Source organism: Clarias gariepinus, chromosome 22 (genome assembly GCF_024256425.1).
Source record: "Clarias gariepinus isolate MV-2021 ecotype Netherlands chromosome 22, CGAR_prim_01v2, whole genome shotgun sequence".
Lineage (NCBI taxonomy): Eukaryota > Metazoa > Chordata > Actinopteri > Siluriformes > Clariidae > Clarias > Clarias gariepinus.
Genome location: NC_071121.1, coordinates 19,907,453 through 19,931,207, shown reverse-complemented (window position 1 = coordinate 19,931,207; position 23,755 = coordinate 19,907,453). Strand labels below are relative to the sequence as shown.

General features: G+C 40.6%; 1 protein-coding gene across 3 annotated transcripts in view; it reads right to left on the bottom strand.

Annotated features, from left to right (window-relative positions):
- Nucleotides 1-23,755, bottom strand: part of plxna2 (plexin A2) — a 225,150-nt gene that overhangs the window by 33,729 nt on the left and 167,666 nt on the right. For all 3 annotated transcript variants that reach the window (XM_053482589.1, XM_053482588.1, XM_053482590.1), the window contains exons 14-22: nt 20,710-20,827; nt 18,978-19,114; nt 17,134-17,301; nt 14,306-14,399; nt 6,821-7,060; nt 6,525-6,668; nt 4,933-5,167; nt 3,417-3,559; nt 1,444-1,712 (exon numbers count right to left, since the gene is read on the bottom strand). In XM_053482589.1, the coding sequence (XP_053338564.1) occupies nt 1,444-1,712; nt 3,417-3,559; nt 4,933-5,167; nt 6,525-6,668; nt 6,821-7,060; nt 14,306-14,399; nt 17,134-17,301; nt 18,978-19,114; nt 20,710-20,827 (1,548 nt within the window). The remainder of the gene's footprint in view (nt 1-1,443; nt 1,713-3,416; nt 3,560-4,932; nt 5,168-6,524; nt 6,669-6,820; nt 7,061-14,305; nt 14,400-17,133; nt 17,302-18,977; nt 19,115-20,709; nt 20,828-23,755) is intronic.

Below are 23,755 nucleotides of genomic sequence, written 5' to 3'. Positions count from 1 at the left end.
CTCACACTGACAAATACGTGACACGCAGACACGTGTAAATTGCGCTATATTAAGCCGAGTGTGGTCAAGCAGAGAGATGGAACGAGAGGCCGAAAACAACGTGTCATGTTAGGAAGAGATAAAATCACAAAGCAGTAAGCAGCGAATGACAGAGAGAGAAAGAGAGAGATCGGTAGAGAGAAGAGATCTCCAGCGGCTCCGCTGCAGCAAGCTCTTTACTTTTACCAGCCTCTTTTGACAGGGTGAAGGGCGCCGAGCACGAGAGAATACAAAAGGAGCGTGTCGAATTGATAATCCCTGAAAATTTCTGTAGGGGAGGGGGGGAAGGCAGAGAAAGGTATTGTCTAATGCGATGGGGTTCTCGTGCTGGTTGTTGCTCCCCCCCAAGCACAGGAGGATTACAGCATTATGCTCCTAATGACGACTGATAATGAGAGAGACACCACGTCTGTCACGTTAAATAACAGCATAATCCATGCTTTTGCCTCTATCACTTTAAATGTATGCATCTGCATGTATTTCCTATGATTATTAATGAGACTCACATAGAGGAACATAGTATTACGAACTAAAGGGGGCGAGGCAGGGGAAATTAAATAAAGGAAGGAGAGAGAGAGAGAGAGAGAGAGAGAGAGAGAGAGATCTTAGATTAGAGCCGTGGTTGGAGTTTTGCTGCACAAAGACAACTTTACTTAAGCTCCGTCATGTCTTTAGGAGCTTCATTTAATGAATCGATATGGCATTAAAAATCAGCATTAAGGATGTCTGGGTAAAAATAAATAAATAAATAAAAAATAGGCCTTACTCTGATTGACATATAATTCTGCGGGATCAAAAAATGAAGCCAAATGTGGAAACATCGAATGACAGAAGTCCAGAAGGAAAGAAAGGGAGAGAGAGGAATGTGGAAAAAGAGATAGCGATAGAGAGAGGGCTGAGGCCCAGCTGCTCCTGCATGTTTTATGAGGTGGTAGAACACAGACGATAAACGACACTGACAACCGCACTGCATTCTGAGCCCGGAGAGAGAGGGAGAGTAAGACAATGGCGGCGAGAGTGGGCTAAAATAGTGAGGATCGCGATGCATAAAGAGGACCTCGTAACATTCCTCTGCTCCTCATTAATAATTTCCATAAAATTCCAAGCCATAAGCTCAAGCGAGATAACAGATGAATGATCGCTTTGGCCAATTTGCTCCATTTTTAGTACAGTACGTGGTATGTATGTGTACACACACACACACACACACACACACACACACACACATGAAGCATTGTGTGCAAGAGTCTAGCACTGCCGCTTCTCAACTAGTCAATTCCTGTGCAGCGTGTTAGTAACAGCAAGCCTCTGCACAGCAACTTCACCACTAAACTTTGACAGTTTCTGACAGTTTCTACTGGAAAGTGCACATTTCAGCAGCTGCACGTGTGTGTAGGATCTCACCTGCGCAGCAGCAGCTTGGGGTGGTTCTTACTCTCCAGGTTCTTGTCAATGAGGTCAGACAGAAGGTGTTTGAGGACATCTGTTGCGTACTCCAGTCTCCCCTGTAGCGCCGTCATGATGAGCGAAGCCACGTTGCCTCGGTCGCGCATCGAGAATGAGCGCTGCAGCTCGAGTGTCCGAATGAACGTCAACAGAAACACTTTGTTGTTGATCAGCTGAGCAAACAGCTTCAGAGCCTTTTCCACCATCTGCTGTCCATTACCTGAGACCTGCAGGGACGCACACAGGCAATGCACATTGGGCTTTCAGTGCTCTAGTACTTCACTGATAATATAAAATAGTATATGTCAGGAAAATAATATACGCTAAAGTCGGTTAATAAAATGCAAGGTGTTCAAGTCAAACCGAGACTTGATGAAATCAAACGCTGATGAGACTCTTAGATGTAGTGAAAACATTATTGTAAAGAAGGCTGGACATCCATGAATGACGATTGCGACCGAGGTGGGTTGGACCCGACTGCAGTTGTTCCTGTAAATGTTCATCAAATGAAACGCTGTCAGGAACAAAAACAACCTTGTTGGATCACCAAAGCCTTTCTGTTTTTTCAGGACAATGAACCTCATCCTGCCCATCGATACCAGGTGCATTTACAGGAACTCGGCTGCCACATTCCCTGTACTATCCTGACCCCCATCCAAGCCATTTCCACATGTCTGGGCTGTTAAAGGAGTTCCCGCCAGGCCAGCATTTCATGCGATGTGCTGAGAAAACTTTCTACGCTGATGGTGTCCAAGCACTAGTGAATTATATACGGAAATAAAGAGTATGTTTACTGTCATATCTGTGTTCTGTCATTCTGCACAATGCAAAGTCCCGGTTTGACTTGTGTATCTCACAAATTAGTTTTAATTTACACATTGCATATAAAGCAGCCTTGCTGTGTTCCTGGAAGTCCTAATGGACTGCTTAATGGCTCTAAATGCATTTTTTTTGTTTACCTTGTAAAATGTTTTTTTTTTTTTTTTTAACTGATTTATTTGTTTAAGCCAAAATGGTACTGTATCACTTTTAATGAAGAGTCCTTTGACGAGTGTCTCTAGTCACTGGGGAGTTAAATCATTACAGTATATAAAACATTATAGGCAAACAGTACTTAAGTACTGAAAAGATGTTCAGTACCGTGTCATCATTATAAAGAGAAAAAGAAAAAAAGCACAACAACAATGTTCTCTTGTATTTTTATCCAACGTTAGAACAACACAATCCAATAAAATAAGCTATTTTATGTGTTGTGTATCCATGTGTGAGTGACATATTATGCACGGCACTTAGATGGCAATTGAAGTTGATTTATAAATACCTTCGAATGAAACTTGATAATGAAAGCATTCTACATAATTATGGCGTTTCTATGAAAAGATTTTTTTTTTAAATAGGCAGGTCCATTTCCATTCTGTCGCAGGCAAACGTGCGTAAATTCTTATGTGTGCTACACTACGTCTCATGGCTGCACTATATAGAGATTAGGTAACAAAACATCGAAATATTCTATTAACGTCTAACTTACTGTCACATACTCTTAACCTTTAAAAAGGAGACGATTCTGCAAACACTGTGAAGCACACATTCAATGTCAGTTAAGAACAAACGACTGCTGGTGGAGAACTCTCGCTCGTAATAAGAAAGTGGAGAACAATGGCTGGATAGAGACATTGGGAAACCATTTTCCATCTACAGGCTTCTGAGCAACTGAGCATTTGCTACTCCATTACTCCTGATAAGATGACTGCTGGTGGGTGAAATTCTGCAGTGCTCGATATGTGTGTGCGCGTTCGCATGCGAGTGTGTGTGCCTAGCCTCAATTTTCACTGTGCTTCTTTTCTCGGGTTTGTTCAAACAGAGTATATTCATTCCACTTTCTCGAATGAAGCTCAACCATGATTAAGAGTTCCTCACACACACATACACACCTCGAGTTCTCGAAGAACCGGGTGGTCCTCGATGCCAGGGAACAGCACTCTCATGGCGTAGGTGCGGTAGTCCAGGTGAGGGATTCCAGCTCTGTCGAGATCGCTGGTCAATTCGTTAATATCTGTCTGCAACTCTGCGAAAGCTGGGGAAGAAAAGAGAAAGGAAGCGACAAATCATGTTAGACTCAGAAGGCTGATCAGGATGTTTGACATCCGCGATCTTGACTATCCACTAGGGTACGGCTACATTTAATGATTTCTTGAAAGCACCATATGCTGGAAGGGCACTTAAAAGTATTGATCAGCTAGCCTGTCTGTTTTCGAGGTCATTGCCTTTAATCAGTACTGGATGAAGACGTTTGTAAAATTGGTAGAGATTGGCTTGATGTGTTCTGTCAGCAAACTGTCCCTGCAAATAAACATTTATATTTTCCATCAAGAAACAAGTTGCAATGCAATGTTTTTTTTTTTTTTATCTCTGCAGCAAAGAAAAAAAAAATTATAAAATCAGCGGCAGTTTTTTCCTTCTTTTTCATATTCTATCTATAAAGAGCACTCCGTCTTTTGTCAAATTGTGCCCAATAAAACTGCCGCCTTTGAGACATTTACGCCCGTCCGTCGCAATCACAGATGGATTTCGCATCACAATGAATCAAACTTGCCAAAATAGGGCAAATTCTTATTTCACCACTGTCACATTATCTAACATCCACATAATCAGTTTTAATACTGCTGATTTTTTTTCTCTTACATTTTATTTTCAGCCATCCATGCATGCACACACACATATACGCACGTGCACAGATGTGCAGATAATGAATTGACTGTCTGCTCAAGTGTGTGTCCCCTGCTGCTGGAGAGCGAAGGTGAGGCTGCTTTAATTGGGTCCATTCTGACTGAGCAGCACTCTACCCTCAGGGAGTCTCTCTCCTATCTCCTATCCCTCATTCCCTCTCTCACTTTTACTCAGTCTGCTTTTTTTCCTCCCTTTTTCTTTTCATGACACACAAGCCAAATCTTTCACCCACACACATACACATGCTGAATCTCTGTCCAACATGGTTTCAGGAATACCCCTATGCCCTGTGTCCACAGCTCACCAGCGCAGCACCCATTATCAGCCTGAAAGCGTGTGTATGTGTGTGTGTGTGTGTGTGTTGCAACTCAATTTACGAAAAGTCCACTTTAATACAACCAAAAAAAATGAGTATGCCTTGCCTGAGTATTACATCATTACACCATGGCTGAAGGCTTGGTGAGTGTGTCATTTAGCTACATCATTAGCCACAGAAGACTACAGTAATTGAGGTGAAATCGAGCATCTGGAAATAAGACCGAAAGAAGTGTGATTTAGGAGAACATCATGGGTGAACGCTCGAAGAAAAAAGGGCACCAGAGATAAAAGGATCTCATTGAGCTTGTGTCTTGAACAAAATAAAGATTTTTGTTTTGTTTGATTTTTGTCTGGATGTGTGTGTGTGTGTGTGTGTGTGTGTGTGTGTATCAGCATCCTCACCCTCTTTGCACTCAAGCGCCACCCTGGACTCCAGGTTGTCCATCTGCATCTGCAGCCTCTTGAGCGTGAGGTCGTTCTCGCGTGACTTGCGCTTATAGGCGATGAGGACGAGGATGACGATGATCAGCAGGAGGCCTCCTCCGGCTGCTATACTTACGATGGCGGGTAGAGTCAAGAGGCTGTCCGAGAGGATGTTCACAGAGCCGGGAGAGACATGAAGACCGCCTACCTGCACCTGAGCGAGAAAGCACACACAAACATGTTCATCCTGTCAAGCAATTCTGTCCAGGTGATTATCCTCTCCTGCTGTCAGCGACTCGCTTTGTTTGATGACTCAACTTTGTGAAGGCAATTGGATACCCATAACAGAGACGACCACAGAACCACCTCTGACATGTATTGCATCATTACAACATATTATCTTGTTGGTAGATCAATCTCGGCATACTGTAGCAGTGACACCAGATGAAGCTGTATCGTTGGGATTTTCAGACTGTGTTTACTTACAGATCACTTTATTTCACCACACAGCCATGCAGATAAACAGTTAGAGACTAAAGCATTTTTTATGCACAATTTACGGTAATCCCACTGCTTCCCTTCATCATTGGCAGTTTCTGATTGCTATCATGTCAGTATCAGTACTGAGAATAGTCATCACCTATAATATCTGGTCACTTGGGGTCGTTTAATTGGTAGCCTTTTCTAATTACAATATACAGGAATTCTCTGGGTTATCTGGCATGATTCAGTGTTATCTGGCAACCCCTGGCAAGCACAAAGCAATGGCGTGAGAGAGCATGGGAGCGCAAAAATATTAATTAATCCCGACAGGCATAAATGAGTCATGGGTGCGCGTGATCATGTCACCAGTTTACTATCAGTTATATAAATGATAATCATTGGTAATGTTATGATTGATTAGTGTACTGTACACCTAATGTAATGTTAGTAGAGAGAAAATGTATTGTCCTCGTATGAACATAGTTGGCTTTCATAAGGTTTAAAGCAGATAGAAAAACAAGCCATAAAATTCATTAAGAGTGACCACACAAACACATACGATTTAACGACTGTAGAGCCGAGCTTATAATTAATAACTCATCTATTCTTAAAGAAGCTTTCAGCCTCTCAAGCACCCGAGCCCGACAGGAAGGTCTGGCTCGCTTCCTCTGGCTGATTAGGGTAAGAAATGCTTTTACTTTCTCTGTCATGCAACCCACATCCTTAACATCCTTGAAAGAAAACCGCCGCTGTATTTAAGATGACTTTTCTGCAAATCCTGAGATTTAAATTAATAAGTAAAGAATACTAGGATCCTCTAAGTGACGCGGCCTGAGAAAAGCTTTTACATGGGGAAAGTTTTTAAATTGGCGAACATTGCATTTAAAGATCTTTAAAAAAAAAAAAAAAAAAACCTGCACTTTGCATCTGATTAGAAACCTAATAGGCGCTGGTCTGTATCATGGATGGAGCACACAATACAATACAATATATATATATATAACAACTTGATCAAATAGTGACATTCACTGTAAGCGATTTTAAATATCATCCACAACAACATCACTCATAGACACACTCTACATTACCATGACTTTGTACTGTCCGGTGAGGTTGGGCGGCTCACACAGCAGCTGTGTGTCAGAGACTGTGACGGAGCAGGGCGTTTCTCCCAGGAGCACAGTGTAGTTCAGCTTCACTCCCCCTGTGCCTGGAGGAACCAAGTTCTTCCCCTGAGAAAACACACACACACACACACACACACACATCCTTGTGATTGATATCATAATTAAGGTACAGTAGCTCATTCCAAGCTCTAAATCAAACCCTAAACGTAACCTCGGCCATCATTATGTACAAGTACAATTACTTTAAATGTCATTACCTTCAGAATAATAGGAGAGCCTGGCTTCTGCTCCAGGACTCCATTGGTGCTTAGAGGCTCAAAGTAAGGGTTCGGGTAGTACAGGAAGTTTGTGTTGTTGTAAACCAGAAGGGCCTGCACGTTATTGAAGATAAAGCCAAACTCGTCCGCATGCTTTACTGAGTCCAGGCCGGGAGTGTACTCGACTGCCAGGGATGGTGCAAAACAGCTCATAGTGGTGCTATTCTGAACCTTACACACCTGAAAGAGAGAGAGAGAGAGAGAGAGAGAGAGAGAAAGAGAGCAGGAAGAAAAAGAAGTACTGTATGAAATCAAAGTATTAAATATGCAGGAGCAATGACAAACAAAGCATCTCTTGCAGTCCTGTTTCTATCTGAGTCAACAAACAATCGTGACACTCGTGCAGGTATGAATCTGTGAAGAGACATGAAATTGCTCTTTGCTTTCCACTGCGCCAATCCTGACATGTTACAAGACTACAAAAGCTTGTCCTTTTCCCAAATGACCTTTCTGCTCTAGACGGACAAGCAGAAAAATCAAAGGCTATCTCCTGATAACGTATGCCAGGCTTTTACCATTGAAAACACATCTACTGTCTGACATGGCCATTTTAGGATGGTTTAGTATTATTTTAAAAAATGATTTAGCTTTATCATGAAGTAGTAAATGATCTGGTTCTTTTCCCTTTTAAAAAACATACTCATGCGGAGAGTCATGCATGACTACACACAAACCCGCACTCACATTGATACGCAGGTGCAGCGCTTCTCCTCCATGCTCCAGAGAGCCTGACTAAACCTCGAACAACAAAATTGATTGCCGTAAATCCCTGACTGTGCCGGGAGGGTTTCATCTCATCTCTCTTCTCTCCCACTCTCCAGAGAGAAACTTAATTAGAACTAAATATCTTCAAAGCACAGCAAACACCACGCCCCGTACCTGTAGTTCTGGCCTGCATGTTGACGAGAGCGATCGATACAAACTCCTTTTGGCCACGCAAACTTTTTTTTTTTGTTATGGTTGAGCCAGGCCCGCTGGAGTCAGAAAGCATCTAGGTAAATCTCATTTCGATGCTTTCGCCCTTTGGTCCTACACTCTGTCCTTTAAAAGGTTTGCAGATAGGACAACCTGCTTGACTTTTTTACAGGAGGGAGTTTGTCCTTAAGCAATTGTAACGTGACTTGCTTGTGCAATGTTGTCATAACTAATAAAACAAGCACACAATATCAGAAGCTAAATTAAGTCCTGGACAGCACTCAGAAAACAATGCCATGGATCGCAGGTATCTGCCAAGGGACAGACAAGCAATATAGGGAGATATAAAACCACAGTTTTTGAACAGAAGACATCAGGTTTGCTTTTCTGGGTGCTGTGCTGTCTTGGCCTCATCCACACAACAGCCTGCTTTGCATTTTCTGCTTTTAAAAGAACGCAAGCTTCATCCGGAATACATGTTGACAGAAACACAGATCGAGCATTACAGCTGTGTGGGTGGACTGATACAGGGCCGTGGCAGCGCCCTGTGCCAAACACTGACTGCTGCACAGCAACATTTTTCATTATGCAAGAACTGTTACGATCAGGGTGTGAGCATGTTTTAAAATGAAGCGCACCATGATATCATGCTACTGCGATGTCTCTCATTTCCTGTCAATCAGAGGTCACACTGGGAAGAAGGCAAAATGTTTATAGCAGGTAACATGTTTACAGTAGGGTGTGTGTGTGTAATCTATTTATTGAAAAAAAAAAATACATACAGAGAAAATGAACATACACAAAAATATTCATCAAATGAATTCCTATTTGTTACACGATGGTATCTGCTACCAGGGCTCTGCTATACAATTTGAATCTCGCTGTTCCTTGGATGTCGTTCTTTTTCCTCTCTGAGGAAGTGTCATGTGACAAGGAGCAGGGACAGATGCTACCACAGCAACACGCTTCATGCTGCCTGAAACCAAACTTGCATTAGCATTTTAGGTCTGGCTCACAATACCATCTGCTCCAAATCGTCTGGAAGCTGCTTGGTTTTTACCACATTTCTGCTCACTTCAGGCGTTTTGTCCCTCGCAGGCTACAAACACCCACCTTTCCAAATAATCTTTCAGTCCCAGGAAATACAAATGTCCAAAACGAATTAATTTTGCCTTGTAAACCAACAGCCGTGAATGGTTGGTTTACAGGATGTAGGGAGATCGTTTCTATGCTGTGAAATATGCTAGGAATTTTGGTCACACAGATCGTCCCTGATGACAAACTCATTGTAGGTCGAAAATGCATTTAATGCTGTAACACCTAACCTGCCGAGCATTATAGTTTAGTCCACCTCAAAACACTTGCACCAGCCTACAGCTAAAAGAAAACCTATTTTATAATAAAGTGTTGAACATTCCATGTATTTTAATTTATGCTGTACTAAAAATGAAAAACGGAAGGGTTGTGTGGAGGAAGATTCGGGTGGCAGATGGAATTATAGCCCAGCTCTGGCTAAACCTCACCTACCATCATCATGGAGGATCGCACTAAATTTCACTAGCCTGGAAAACGCTTAGAATTTGAAGTATGAACTCTTCCGAGCAAATTTTCCTTTCCAAACATCTTAAAGTAAAACATCTGTCAAACCATTGTAAACCAGGAACCCAAGTGATGAGAAGTTTAAATAATTTTAGTAATTTAAAACTTTGAATCTCGTTCAGCAAAATAAACAAATCCTTTTGAGTCATTTAGTTCTTTTGATCTTAAATAAAATTAAATGTTACATTGCCCCCAACACGTCTACATACACACATTTTGGCTATAGTAACAAAAATATTATAATGCAGATAAGGACATATAATAAACAGAATGAGCAGTTCACCTCTCATTTCATCTGGTCTTAGTCATTCATTCTTTTAAATCTATTGCACCGCATAGCGTCTATGGGAGCCACGTGACAAAAGAGCGAACGACTCAGGCTAAAAGACTCTTTGAGATGAATCACTCAATTCTGTTTCCTGTGTACTGCACTGCATAGCGTTTATGGGAGTCATGTGACAAAAGAACGAACAATTCCAACCAAAAGTCTCAAAGGTAGCTACTCAATTCTCTTTTTCTGTACATAACCTACGAAGGTTTTGCGATGCTTTGCGTGCCCAATAGAATATTACCGAATCACTCTCTGAGACTACTCGTTCTACTAAGTCACGTTAACGACTCGTTTAAAAAGAACAAATCGTTTATAAACAACCCATCACTAGTGTGTAGAAATATGCTAGTTGTAATATAAAAAGCTTTAAGAATATCAGCCTTACCTCTGTAACTGTTTTCAGAAGTATATCGATATAATTATATTGAATATGATTTAATGGAATGAGTCCACATGGATAAAACCTTCCAGCAAACGACATGTACAATACCGGCAATGCAAGTTCAGACCTGCCTATAATGTTTTCTTCATTTTTAATAGGAATAAGAATGAATTATGAATAACATTGAAAGGCAGGAAAATGAAACAGTAATAATAGCTTATATAGAATTATTCACCACACAAAAAAGGATTACACAATTCAAAAGAATCTTATAAAAGACGCCATTGTATAATTTTGGCATTGTCTCAGTCAGCTTCATGGGAAGCTACCTTTGCTTCTTTCTCATGAGACGACATTCCTCTGCATATGCTAATGTAAGTACTCACTGGCTTATTTTACTTTGTTAAAAAAAAGCACTCAGGCTTCAGGATTACTATTTCTCTCTTAACATATCATCAAAGCTAAAACAGAACCAGAATAAACTTTTCTTGTGCTAAAAGTCGGACATCAGTAGAAACCATGGCCCCATTGGCCTTGATTTAAAAATCTCTCAACTTTACACTTGGATGCAGCATGGAACACGACCCTGCCAGCTCTTTCTTGTATAAAAACTGAAATATAAGTTCCATGCTAAAGAATCAGGATCAGAGGAAGCACTTGAGGCAGACTCTGAATAATGCCCTTTGTTGCCTGTCTATCCTTGCACGTGTGACCAGGTGAGTTGAAAACCTTAAACTACCTGACTGAAAAGAATCCTTATTAATTACAACTGTCCACATGTACACAGCTCTGTGCTGAACTGGCGAGGAGACGCATAAGCCATCAGCCTTTAATCATCTGTTTGAGTTGGTGTTCTTTTAAGAGTGGTGTCTGAGGAGGTCTCTGACACTGATTGCTAGGAACATCGTCTGATTGCATGTGTTCCTGAAGTGCTTCCCTTCAGAGCTGTGCAGAAGTGCTGTTCTGATCAGCTAAGATAGCGACTGATAACACTTTAGGAATCCATCTTCTCACATGATTATTGTCTCCTCCTGCCATTCCATGTGCCTGGTGCCTCTTTTCTCTTTTCTGCTCTGAAAGAACCTGGGAAGGTGGTTGGGGGGTGCGGTGGGGGCACTTTCTGCCATAATCAGGACAATGATTAATGTCTCCATTGTAGGCAGGTGACAGGTACGGCTACATGCACAAAGGCAATTGTCTCCAATTTTGCAGTAGCTTTTGAGAATTCTGCCAGGTAAGGAAAGGGGGGAGGAGGGGAAGTGAGGAGAAGCAATTTGGGCAGGAGGCAGGTGACAATTTGAAGGCTGCATTGACAGGCTCTCTGCTCTGATTGCCAGGATGTTCCACTGTTTGCTTCTCCTCAGCGACAAAGGCAAAGAGGGAGGGATGAAGAGCTCTATAATTGTAACCTCGCCAGTTAATAAAAATTCACCCTTTCAGTCCATGAATCAAAGCCGATGCTATTCTATAGTGAATGATCAGACAGGGTGGGGAGGTGCGATAGATTGAGCTGCTTTTTTTCCCGTCTTCTTCTAGTCATCATGAGGAAAGATATACACCAAGGAAAAGAAGGAAAGTATGAAAGAGAAAAAATTACAAATCAAGCAACGGCCACCCAAAAGCCATATTTCAGCAGTTCTGTAAAAAGTCACAGCTCTGCGAACAATGCTGCTGCATCCAGCTTGTGTCATTCTGGACTTCTTTTTTTCCTATTCGATAAAAAAGGGTTTGGTGAAAAAATGTAAAAAAAAAAATAATAATGTAGAGATGAAGAATTCATGCGTGATGCAAACTTACATATGCAGGAGTTCTTTCTTCTACAGATATCAATATCTGTTTATATATTAGTCTTTACATGAAACTCACCAACCATTGTCCTATAAGTGTCTCATCCGAATACTTCATCAAAAATCATCAGAAATGCTAAATAAAACTGTATGGATATAACATAACTCTAGTTCTATGGTGAATAAGACACACAGGTTATGCCTTTGTTATGCATAAAACACACACTAAAGATGATGTGGCAAAAAAGAAAAGATATAAGAAAAATATTCTACACTTAGGCATTCAGCTGACATCCCTATCCAGAGCAACTTTTTTCTTTCCTTTTTTTTAAATCTCATCATACATCTGAGCAGTTGAGGGTTAAGGGCCTTGCTCAAGGGCCCAACAGTGGTAATTAGGTGGTCATGGGGTTTAAACCTGGGACCTTCCAAACCGTAGTTCAGTGCCTTACCCATTTAAGAACCTGGAACTTTTTCTTGTTGATTTTATTCATAACATTAGCACCACAAAACATTAACACTACTTATCAGTTACACAGCACTAAACTGATTACTGGATCATGGGCACCTAAGGCTCACCCATGCCGTTGGGACCATGGGGCCAGCCCGTCTGATTCAATCCCACAGAAAAGCCAATGTAGCACAAATCACTGAAAAAGTCAATGCTGGCCACAAAAGAAAGGCACCAGAACACACAGTGTGTCACAGCCTGTTGCTCATGGGGCTCAACAACCTAAAAGCACGAAACCAATGACCTGGCCTCCAAGTTCCCCACATCCCAGCCCAATCCAGCATGGTATAAACTTGACAAACAATTAGATACATGAGGCGTCACCCCACAACCCACAACACTAAAAAAAATCCTTGTGGCTGATCAGTCTATGTGTGCTTTCTACAATTTTGGCCATCCTAATCCTTTTCTTACAACGCCACATCAATCCATACTGCCTTAGATACACTGTAATACTGCAAATTATACTGCAGGGCTGCTGGCTTATTGATTCTGATTGGTCAGAAAGTGTTCATTCGTTTCTATAAAAGCATAGCTCTGACAGCTGGGAGGCGAATCACAGGTTTATTAATAGACTCATTCTGATGCACGTTTCTGTTAATCTATTTAGCGCTCTTTTTTGTGTTGCAAGGATTCACCAGAGTCAGCTCGTTGTAGAAGTCAAAGTTACGAAGGCTTCTTTAGGTTTTCTAACAAAAGAAGTCTTCAGGGTTGAAAGCTTTGAGGTTTCACAGTAACATGGCAAGCATTTGTTTTTATCTTAACTTCAACAGTGAGAACGAGAGGCTGGTGAGGAAACAACTATTTTTGGCTTTTATAATATAAGTGATAAGAGGAACATATGCCAACTTTAAATATAACAATATACAAAGTAAAACATTTATTTTGTCATTCTTTATTTAGATGTATTCATGTTTCGCAAAGCCCTTTTATTGGAAAATGATCAGCGTCACGCGTGTAACAACCCATCGCTTCATGTCGCATTACACCACCATGTCAGTGATTATTTCCCAAACCTTCATGTACTGTCATGTTTTATTTCCTAGTCGTGGCATGGCGGTGTAAGCAAGCTGTAATCACACTGTGTACATTTTTTAAATTAGTAGCTGGTTTTGTAACACTACTCCCTTCCACTAATTTGCAGAGATCCCTCACCATCCCATCTCACAACTTCTCTTCCTAGAAAAGTCGTAGTCCCTTAATTAAAAGTGCTTTTCTAGGAAAAAAGAAACAAATTTGATTTATAATGATTCTGTGCTTTTCCTGATTACTGCAGACTCTGGTTATGTTGATGAAGGATAGTAAATATAGTTAATTGTCCAGTGAATAAGAAAGAACATCTTCCCACTTTCCAACCTCTTCCAACAGTCTTCTCTCTAATGCACTTCATATGCCATAAAACACCCACTGAAGATGATAACGCATTCCACACAAAATGTTTTACTCAGAAAAAAAGCAAACAGCCAAAGTAGTCCCTCTCTGCAACTTGTAGTGGTTAAAACGATCCTATTAAGCATTTCTTGCAAGCCTCATTATAGACACTAAATTATTCAGAGGGCCAGTTATGTCACTTGCAGAGATGCATAGCTTCATATTCAGCACCGATCTGGCTTATGTGCATAACAAAACAAGGACAAACGTAGTCTAAAATGTGCTCCGTCACACTTTCCCTGAATAATTCACCAATAATTAAGTCCGACCAACAGACGAAGCATGTTTATTCCCAAGCGTTTGAACCTCTGAGGTTGAACTGATGCAATTTCGGTTTCATTAGCTAGTCTCACCATATGCAAGACAGGCATTCGACTCAATGCATGGCACAGATATAACTGAGGTCATAGTGAAAAGACGGGGCAGAGAATTACAGTAGAAACCAAGAAAAGAAGTCGTTGCTACATACGTTTACTGATTCATGTCCGCCATACTTGACCCGTATTCTAGGTTCCTGGACCACATCCAAGTTGGTTCCGGTCACTACAAGGGGAGTGTGCCCACTAGAGCGAAAAGAGAAGAAGAGAGTGGGAAAAAAAAACATGGTCAGCTTTGCACATTGAACAAAAAGTTAACTTCCATTATGTTCTCCACTTTTGAAACTCTTACACAATTTAACCTACAGACCCGCCATTAAAACGGCCTCCTTTGTCAAACGGTGCTGTGAAGATAATAAGCTTGTGAGAAGGTAATGATTAAAGATGCTTTTAACTGGCTTCAGTAGACGTAATCAAACACAACAGATGTGCTTTTGGAAATGCCAAAGGAGCAGGGACTACAATGATCCTAGTTAACATTCTGGTGTTGTCCAGGGCTTTACAATAAGCAACAAAAACAAGCATGGCAACACGAGCTGGAGAGAGGAGGCTGCTGGTTGTTCTTCAGTTAGTTCCCCGAGCCTCTACATTAGCCATGCTCAGCTAGTAATGGAGAAGCATATGGCTTTTGGTTTTAGAGACGCTCTGGTGACATTAGCGCCTCTACTGTGTAAATGCTACAGCAGCTCCGTGGCCTGTGCTGGACTATTCTGTCTGCACTTAGGCTATATACAGGGTACTTCCTGATCGATACCAAAAGTGTTTTTCTATTATTATGGCTGGTGATTATATAAAACAAAGAGGAAGTATATAGTGTAGAAGAGTTTAGCTGGATGTCACTAAGAGGGTAGCAGTCATTTGTTTATTAGCACTTATTGTATATTTATTGCACAGACCATATTTATATTTAATGCACAGACCATTATTTTGACGCATAATGTATGCAAACTTGATATAAAATGACCCTTGAACATACCGTACAATGGGCTGTTGTGAAATGTGCAAATTATATGCAAATATAAATGCAAATCATGTAATTGTGCACTATACAATTATCAATGTATTGTTGTAAATTCTTTCAGGAAATTACATGTAACAGAGCACAATAAGGAGGTAGGACTACCATGGAGGAAGCAAGGGGAAGAAAAGAGCATCCATATAAAATCAGCATTGCTACAGTATGAAGTCCGTGTTCATGATTCCAGATCATCACATAGTGTGATGTATATATATACACCACACTATGTGATGATCTAAAATACAATATGTATTATATATATATATATATATATATATATATATATATATATATATATAATATTCCATTCTCATCTCTCACAGACAGATACTGAAGGGATAATTAGAGCAAAAAATGCTAATGTGGAAAAGAATGGATGCAATTAGCCAGTTGAAACTAATTGACTGCATTTATGCTGTCACTTTATGCTAGATTGTGAAGACACTTCTCTTCACAGTCCAACTAGCTGTTTTGTTTCTTAACACCATGTCCCATAAGTTCAGAAATGCATTTGTCAGTTAAATGTCTTTTGAAACAGTACTTTGGCATATATGCAGACAGTAAGGAAAAGGAAATTCTTTTACCAGCTAAAGTAAACTTATTGACTTCGTTAACATTTAGGTTTTGCTTTGAAGATGTTGGGGCACATATTGTCTGGTCAACTTGTACAGCCGTGGACAAAAGTTTTGACAGTGACAAATAGTAATTTTCACAAAGTCTGCTGCTTCAGTCTTTTTGGATTTTTTCTTTTTGCGCTACCATCAGTCCTGTCATGCCAACAGTAAAGCATCCTGAGACCGTTCATGAGTGGGGTTGCAGCCAAGGAAGTGGGCTCACTTACAAGAACACAAAAATAAAGAATGATACAAAAACAGTTTGGTGACAAACAATGCTTTTTCCAGCACGATGTGGCACCATGATGGAGCACGATGGAGGAAAAAAACTTTGTTCCTTTTTGGGTCCATGTCCAGCAAACTCTCCAGAAATTAATCATTAATAACTTGTAGGATTCAGTCCATCCTCAAGAGGCAGGTGGACTTACAAACAACCCCAAAAGTCTGACAAACTCCAATTATTGCTTATGCAAGAATGAGCCGCCATCAGTCAGAATGTGGCCCAAAAGTGGATCGTCAGCATGTCAGGTGGTAATTATACTTCAGTCCTTCCATAGTAACATCTGACAAAAAGGATCTCAAAACAACAAATTCTTATTATTATCCTGATTGTCATTATTTACGAAAAATGCGAATGTCATTAAACCACTGAATTTCCCTTTTGTCACAATATTTTGTCAACATTGTACATACAGTAGGTATTATTCATAAATACAGCTCCATTCCTATTTTTTTTTGGATTTGTTTTGCATTTAATCCACACTCCCTTTCATTTTCATTGTTTAAAGATTAAAAAATATATATTTATTGGTTCCATTTTTTTTTTTCCAAAAAATGAAAATCAGACACCTTTTCTTCACCCTTTCCCTTTAGTCTGTGTGTCCTGGGGTTCTGCTGTAAGGTCTCACACTGAAATTCATTTCCATGCCATCTGCTGCATCCTCACACCTCTGCCACATGTTCTGTGCATCTCCTTCTATGTCCTGTTAAAAACGCTAATCAGTTGTGCTAATTTCAGACCTGTCAGCACTGTAGTGGTATATTCAGGGGCTGCCAGCACCAGATGGACACACACACTGAGACCTTCCTTAGTGGTTTCTTTCATTGACCCTGCTTTTAACCAGATCCACAGAACATAAACTATAGAAACTTATTAAAACAAGTAACTCATTTAGTTCACATGATTGTGGTAACACAATGTTTCAAAGTTTACTCCAGGGCAGATAGGGTTTAGATCGTGTTTTTGTGAGAAAGAGGAGACTGAGAAGTTCTGATAGGAAAATGTTACCTGGCAATGCTCCATTCAGGCTCAATGCGCTGTACAGTGGGATCATCAATGTACTCAAAGGTGAGCTTCTCCTTCACCTGGGCATGGTCCACACTCACAGTAATCTGCACTGGACCCACCCCCGTCAAAGAGGGAGCGGAGTAGCACACGATCTCCGTCATAGTCCGCCTGTGACAAAAAGCCACGAATGTAACTCAAATGTAAACTAAATTTGAAAATATCTATACGGTTAAAGCCTGCTCTATATTTCACTACCTATACGCAGCTAGTTTGCAATGCAGCAGCTATTCCTTTATCTATACTTATATGACATACAGTAAATACACACTTTCTTTCTCCCACATTCAACAAAGAACAAGTCAATATCTCTAATAGATTTAGGAATATGAAACTTACAGCATATTATATAACTACACTGATGGCTACCATGGGTATTATTATGTCAAAAAGACTATTATTTCTTTATTATACAAGAATATTGTTGAATTCCCTGTCCAGAAAGTGTTGATTAATTTTCCATACTAGCAGCAAGGCTAATGACATGCACTCACTTTTATAGTAGCTTGCACAGGAACTGGTATGACAGACAAAAATGAAATAAAATCTACAGTATGTGTCTAATCGTGCAAGTTTAGTTCAGCCTTTATTCCACACATACATATTACTGCACAGTGAAATTCTTTATTCTTTGCATATCGCAAAGTTTTTTTTTTCCTTTGATAGGAGGCTGGGGTCAGATAGCATGGTCACCAGTGATGCGGGACCCCTGGAGCAGACAGGGTTAAGGGCCTTGTCAAGGGACCAACAGCGACATCTTGGTGCGGCTGGGGCTTGAACTGCTGACCTTCTGATCAGAGACTCGAAGCCTTAACACACTGAGTTACCAATAACAGTTTTTGTGAGAATGTACATTTTTTTTTAGCATTTTTAGACAAAGATCATTCTTGTTAAAGCTTTATAAATCACTCACCTTTGGTAAATTGTACATTTAACTGTAGCTTATCTATTCATTAAAAAAAAAAAAAAATCCTCACTAGCCATTACATGATGGATGGAATTTCTTTTCAGCCCTGGATGTGTGTATCCTTTTTCTTTACTTAAGCTAACTGCTCCTGCATCTATCTGAGGTGGTATCAAATATAATAATATTTGGCAAGTTTGTGGCCGATGCTGCAACGAGTCATTCTGGTGTTTTAAGTGGCATGCACATTTCAAGGGAGGAAGAACATCACAGGAAAACGGCGAGAGATCAAAAAGACCTTCAATGAGCTCAACCTCCGAAAATGTCTAAACCATTTGACAACTTGTGCATGATGATCGTTGGAGAACTTCTACATTACATGGGCCAGAAAATATAATAAATTATTTATCATTGACGTAAGTAATAAGTAATAAAGTACTTTCTTGTAAACAGAGCTTATCTTGAAATTTTTCAATACCACCCTGTATTAAGTTTCCTTTACTCATGACAGTTTATTTGTGACTTCATCTACATTCTTCATTCACATGATTATATATAGTTGGATTATCACATCCGATGTAAAACTAATATGAATTTATGAATGAATTTTAAATCAAGGAATAAATTGTGTTGCATTTATTCGCATTGAGAATAAAACCTGTCCACTTTGTCAGGTCCTTTATAACCATATTGCTTATAGGTAATTTATGATTTGTAGTTAATTATTGAGTGCGGTGATACCATGGATTTTCTTCTTGATCCTCTTCTTGTATTTCAGGGCGAAATAACTTATCTAAAATCTATGCCCGTTGTAATCTCACATATACTGCATGTTTGGTGGACAGTGATTAGACGTTTTTAAAACGATGAGGCACGTTCTTACTCATAGAACTCGCAGGTCTGGTTTCCGAACAGAACGCTGACGCTGCTCCCTGCACCCAGATTCACTCCAATGACGGTCACCTTTGTGCCCCCTGACTCTGGACCTCGACTCGGCGACAGCCCAGTTACAGATGGTGTCTGAGTTAGAGAGATAAATGGATAGTAAAGGCAAGACAATATAAGAGAGAGAGAGAGAGAGAGAGAGCAAGAGAAAGAGAGACTAATTCACTGTACACATACATAGTGTAGGTAATACCTAGACATTATGAACAATTTTGGATATCTACTGTACTTTCAAAGAGAATTAGATTTTTTTTTAACCAACTAAGATACTTCTGTACAAGCATGTCTAATTTCTGCAGAGCAAAGTGCAGGAAAAAGATTGTTCTCTATCCACACAGAGTGGTGATATCTCATGGAAGAGAGTTCAAGACAACATATGCTTAAAATCCATAGTAAATATCTTCTAAGCACTTCACTGCCCACTTTCCGCCTTCCCCCCATCTCTTTCCGCAGCGCCTCCCTGCATTTTATTTCACTGACTGAAAATAGCATGTATGTACATTGTCTGAAGACAAGCAGATGGAGAAATACACAAACACCCAGCACGGAGTCTTAAAATAGATGGTCGCTGACTCCTAATGCACGAGGGCGAAAAAATACATTAACAGCATTTTCTGCTTCATTCGCTTGGGAATGCTACTCAGGTGTCCAGCAGCATTTCGATGAGTTTGGGGATAAACATGTTCATTTCGTTTATGACTATAACACGGAGGGTCTAGGGGTTTTAAAAGCACATGGTGAAAACGGCGACACGCACATGCACTCAAACCAAGAGTCGAAAGGACTCAGCAAACTCATAATGAAAATGGCTCTGATAATAACCGGCAGCTGTTAATTGCTGGGGGAGGTGTGATTGTGTATGTGCGTGTGAATGTCGGTGCTTAAGTGTCCCCTCAGGTGCTTTTTTCGGTGTGGAGGAACATGGCTGCCATCCTGCCTTTAATTCAGCTAACAGCTTTCATTGTCTCCGTGTTCCGTGTGCCTTCCCCATGGTGCCACACGTTTATAATTGCTCCATACTAAAAACTAATTTGATTATGCTGTCAGGAACTACGCTTCACAAGCAGCACGCGTGGTTTCCATTCTGCTGAAAAGCAGCGACAAATTAGAACTCTAATTTCTAATCGCGTGCGATTTTTCAAAACAGTTCATTTGAAGGGTCCGCTGTCGAAGACTCGATTCAGTTCGTTGTTTTGCTTTGTGATTGCATTAGACACATTAGCTCACTAGGAAGTGTGCGAATAATGCCATTATCCACTATGCAAATCAATAAAGCAAATGTTTCACAGTGAGAGAGAATAATAACAGGAAATAAAACAAAAGGAAACATGAACCATAAAAATGAAATTATTTACCTAGTTGTGATGAACATATTAGGCTTAAAAATGGAGGATTGTAAAATCTGAACGAAAAAGCTGAACAGTTCATGGAAAGGCCATTATATGGACATTAAATGTCTAAAAAGGGAAATAATCATAAGTCTGTTTTAATGCTCGAATATAAAACATTATCCTACAGCTGCCTGAACAAAAAATTCAATTCGGTCGTAATGATTATTCATGAGCTCTTACTGTATAAGTGGAACTCTTAAAGTACAACCAAAATAAAGGTAAGTTAATACCACCTCCTTTTTGCATAATTCAGAAGCATGCTGGGATTTGAATCCTTACCACAAAGGAGTAAAGCTGGGAGGAGCGAGCCTGCAGCTCAGGTTTACACTCTCCCACACAAAGCTGCACAGGACCGGCGTCGGTGTCTTCTGAAGTTGCATCCATCTCACACACTATCCTGTAAATTCACATCGAGTTCACAAGCAATTAGAGTGCTGTATTTTGGGATTTGTATTAGCCACAACACTAAAACCACCACCACCACCACCAGGTCAACTGAATAACATTGATTTTCAATTATATACTAGTAAACTGGTGACAGGGTCATGGGAACCCATGGCTCATCCATGTCTGTAGGGACCAAAGAACAGCCTGGTCTGATTCCACGGAAAAGCACAAAGAGGTAGCACACATTGCTGAAAAAGTCAATGTTCGCTATGATAGAAGGGTATCGGACTACCCAGTGCAACACCGCCTGCGACTTATGGGGCTTAGCAGGCAAATAGTTCAAGGTTATTCCCCAGATCTCAATCTGACCATCTCCGGCACCCACGCCACCCAAAGGATCTGCTGCTGATGTCCCGGTGTCAGACACTACAGCACACTCCCACTTGAGTCATGAGTGGGGGGGGGCAAAAATGTTCTTATGGCACAAGTGGAACCTTTATATATAATTAAGCTTTAATGTTATGTTCCTGGCTGAACTGACAAAACTCTGCAGAAAGGTTTTTTTATATTTTTTTGATATTTTCTACAAAATAAGCAACAGGATACTGTTTAAATAGTATACAGACCCTTTCGTGTTCATTTTCACATTTCACATTCCCTTTCGATGCTACAATAGACAATGTTAAATAGGGAACATTACAGTAGGCATTGCAATCTTTTGCTTTCTATACACTCACGAGCCAGCAGTTTGTGAAATTATAGGTCAAAGTTAACCTAGATAAAGCTGCTTAAAAAAACCCACACATGCCGATTTCACATCATGCACCCTGTTACTTTTCAGAACATTAGCTTTTGTGCCAGGTGAATTTTACTCACAATTGGTCTGACTGGTGCTTCAGCTAAAAAGAATGTCTCAAATCATAAATATACTTGGCGTACTCATAATATTGGCACCTCTATGCAAGTAATGATTGTAGCAAGTACATGTCCAGCCTTCCAAGCTGAATTCCTGTCGATACCATTGTATTTTTGCCATTTGGTGCTCAATTGATATGCCATACATGTTCAATCACGAGCAATTGGCGCCTGTATGGGCATCCAGTGCTGCCTCATCCTCGTAACGTTTGCACCCTGCTGCGTCATAAATATGGCCCCTAACAGCGCACTGAAGGCCTGCGTAAATCACAGTGAGTAGCTGCAGCAGATCAATACTGTTTTATCATACTCTCTGATCTGATGTCACCCGTGCAGGCAGGTGGCCAGATCAAATGACAGAATAAAAATGTGCCACTCATCGATTGGCACTTGTGGCGAGTAGGAAAGATTGCAACGCAATCATGCTTGCTTAGTGCATGTGCTGGGGTTGTGACTTTACAGTTTGAGAATATATAAGTACTGTGTACATAGGTGGATACTGTATATAGTTGCATACAAACACAACCCCTATTACATTCTGAAAGCAGCTCTAAGCAGCAGCGTTAACTCCGTGCCAGTCTAAGATAAATGACTCTAGCTGACGGTACTTGGGGTGACGTAATGGCTCTAGAGGCTGCGCGGCAGAGAATTTCTGCTTCGAAGGCTCTGGTATCGTGTGCAGCCCCTTTCCTCATTTCCTCCTGACACTCCTCCACAGCTCCATACAAATGAATTCACCCAAGCTCTATCGTACTTGGATTAAACTGCTGTCAGAGGCGAGGAGGACTGACAAATCTCCTCCCTTGCACGTCACGCATTTCAATTACAGCTGCCGAGGCTTGCTTCGGCCCCTTCGGCATGCTGCATCAAGGCACGGAAAAGAAACCAGGCTGGGCACACAGACAGGGACTACTCACAGTACCTAAAAAATAAATACATAAATAAAATATAATATACCCATGGCAATAGTAAATTCTGCGCCCAGTGTGCTGTATCCCAGGGCTTGCAGTCAAGGCTAACCTTCTACATCTCTAAAGATTTGCTCTGAAATAAGGTCATGGTATAAAAACACTGTCAATTGTAAAGTTCACAGAATTCTGTAATTCGCTCAACCTTAAAAGGCCATGACTACACCGTACTGAGGAGCTACACTGTACGTTCAGCATGAACATCTCCCTATAAACAGCCACGCGTGATCACGCTTCAGACGTGTAAATAAGACTGCAGTACCCACGACATTAAGGTGTAGAATTAAGTGGAGGCTGATCTGCATATACTCAGTAGTCACTAATTAATAGCCTACCATATTAGTGCCAGAAGCCTAGGCCTGACTGCACAGTGTGTTATGCTGTTCATTAATTTCATGTCCGTTGTGAATCAAAGAGGCCTTTTAAAAGTGATGTCTCACAGAGAATGCTGGGTGAAAGGATGCGCAAATTCTAAAATAGACTAAAGATTTATTTATCTGGTAGGGACTAGTGCCAGAACTGCTTATTAATGAAATATGATCATAAATATAGTCAAGAAAATATGTCATTATATGTTATAAGTCATATACAGTATGTCATTAAACTCACTCACTCACTTATTCTCTATACTGCTTATCCTATACAGGGTCATGGGGGGCCTGGAGCCTATCCCATGGGACTTGGGCTGCTTGGCAGGGTACACCCTGGATTGGTGCTAATCCATTGCAAGGCACACAAGCACATATTATTAGACTGTATGCACCAAGTTTAGGCCACCAGTTAGATCTCACCTATTATATCATGCAAGCTTAAAGAAACCCCTTACTGGCTGGAGTTGGTGTGATTAATAGATTCGCTCTTTTCTACTCCCAAACACAGACAGCCGTGGGATTAATAAGATTCAAACTCACAACTTTTGAATGATTTAGGGAACACGTTTCTGTTACACCACACACAATCATGTTGTGAATGAGTTCCACTTATTGATTAGTGGGTCTATGCTATGTTATGAAGCACGCTATAGCATGCATCACTGCGCTTTACTTAGAAAATTA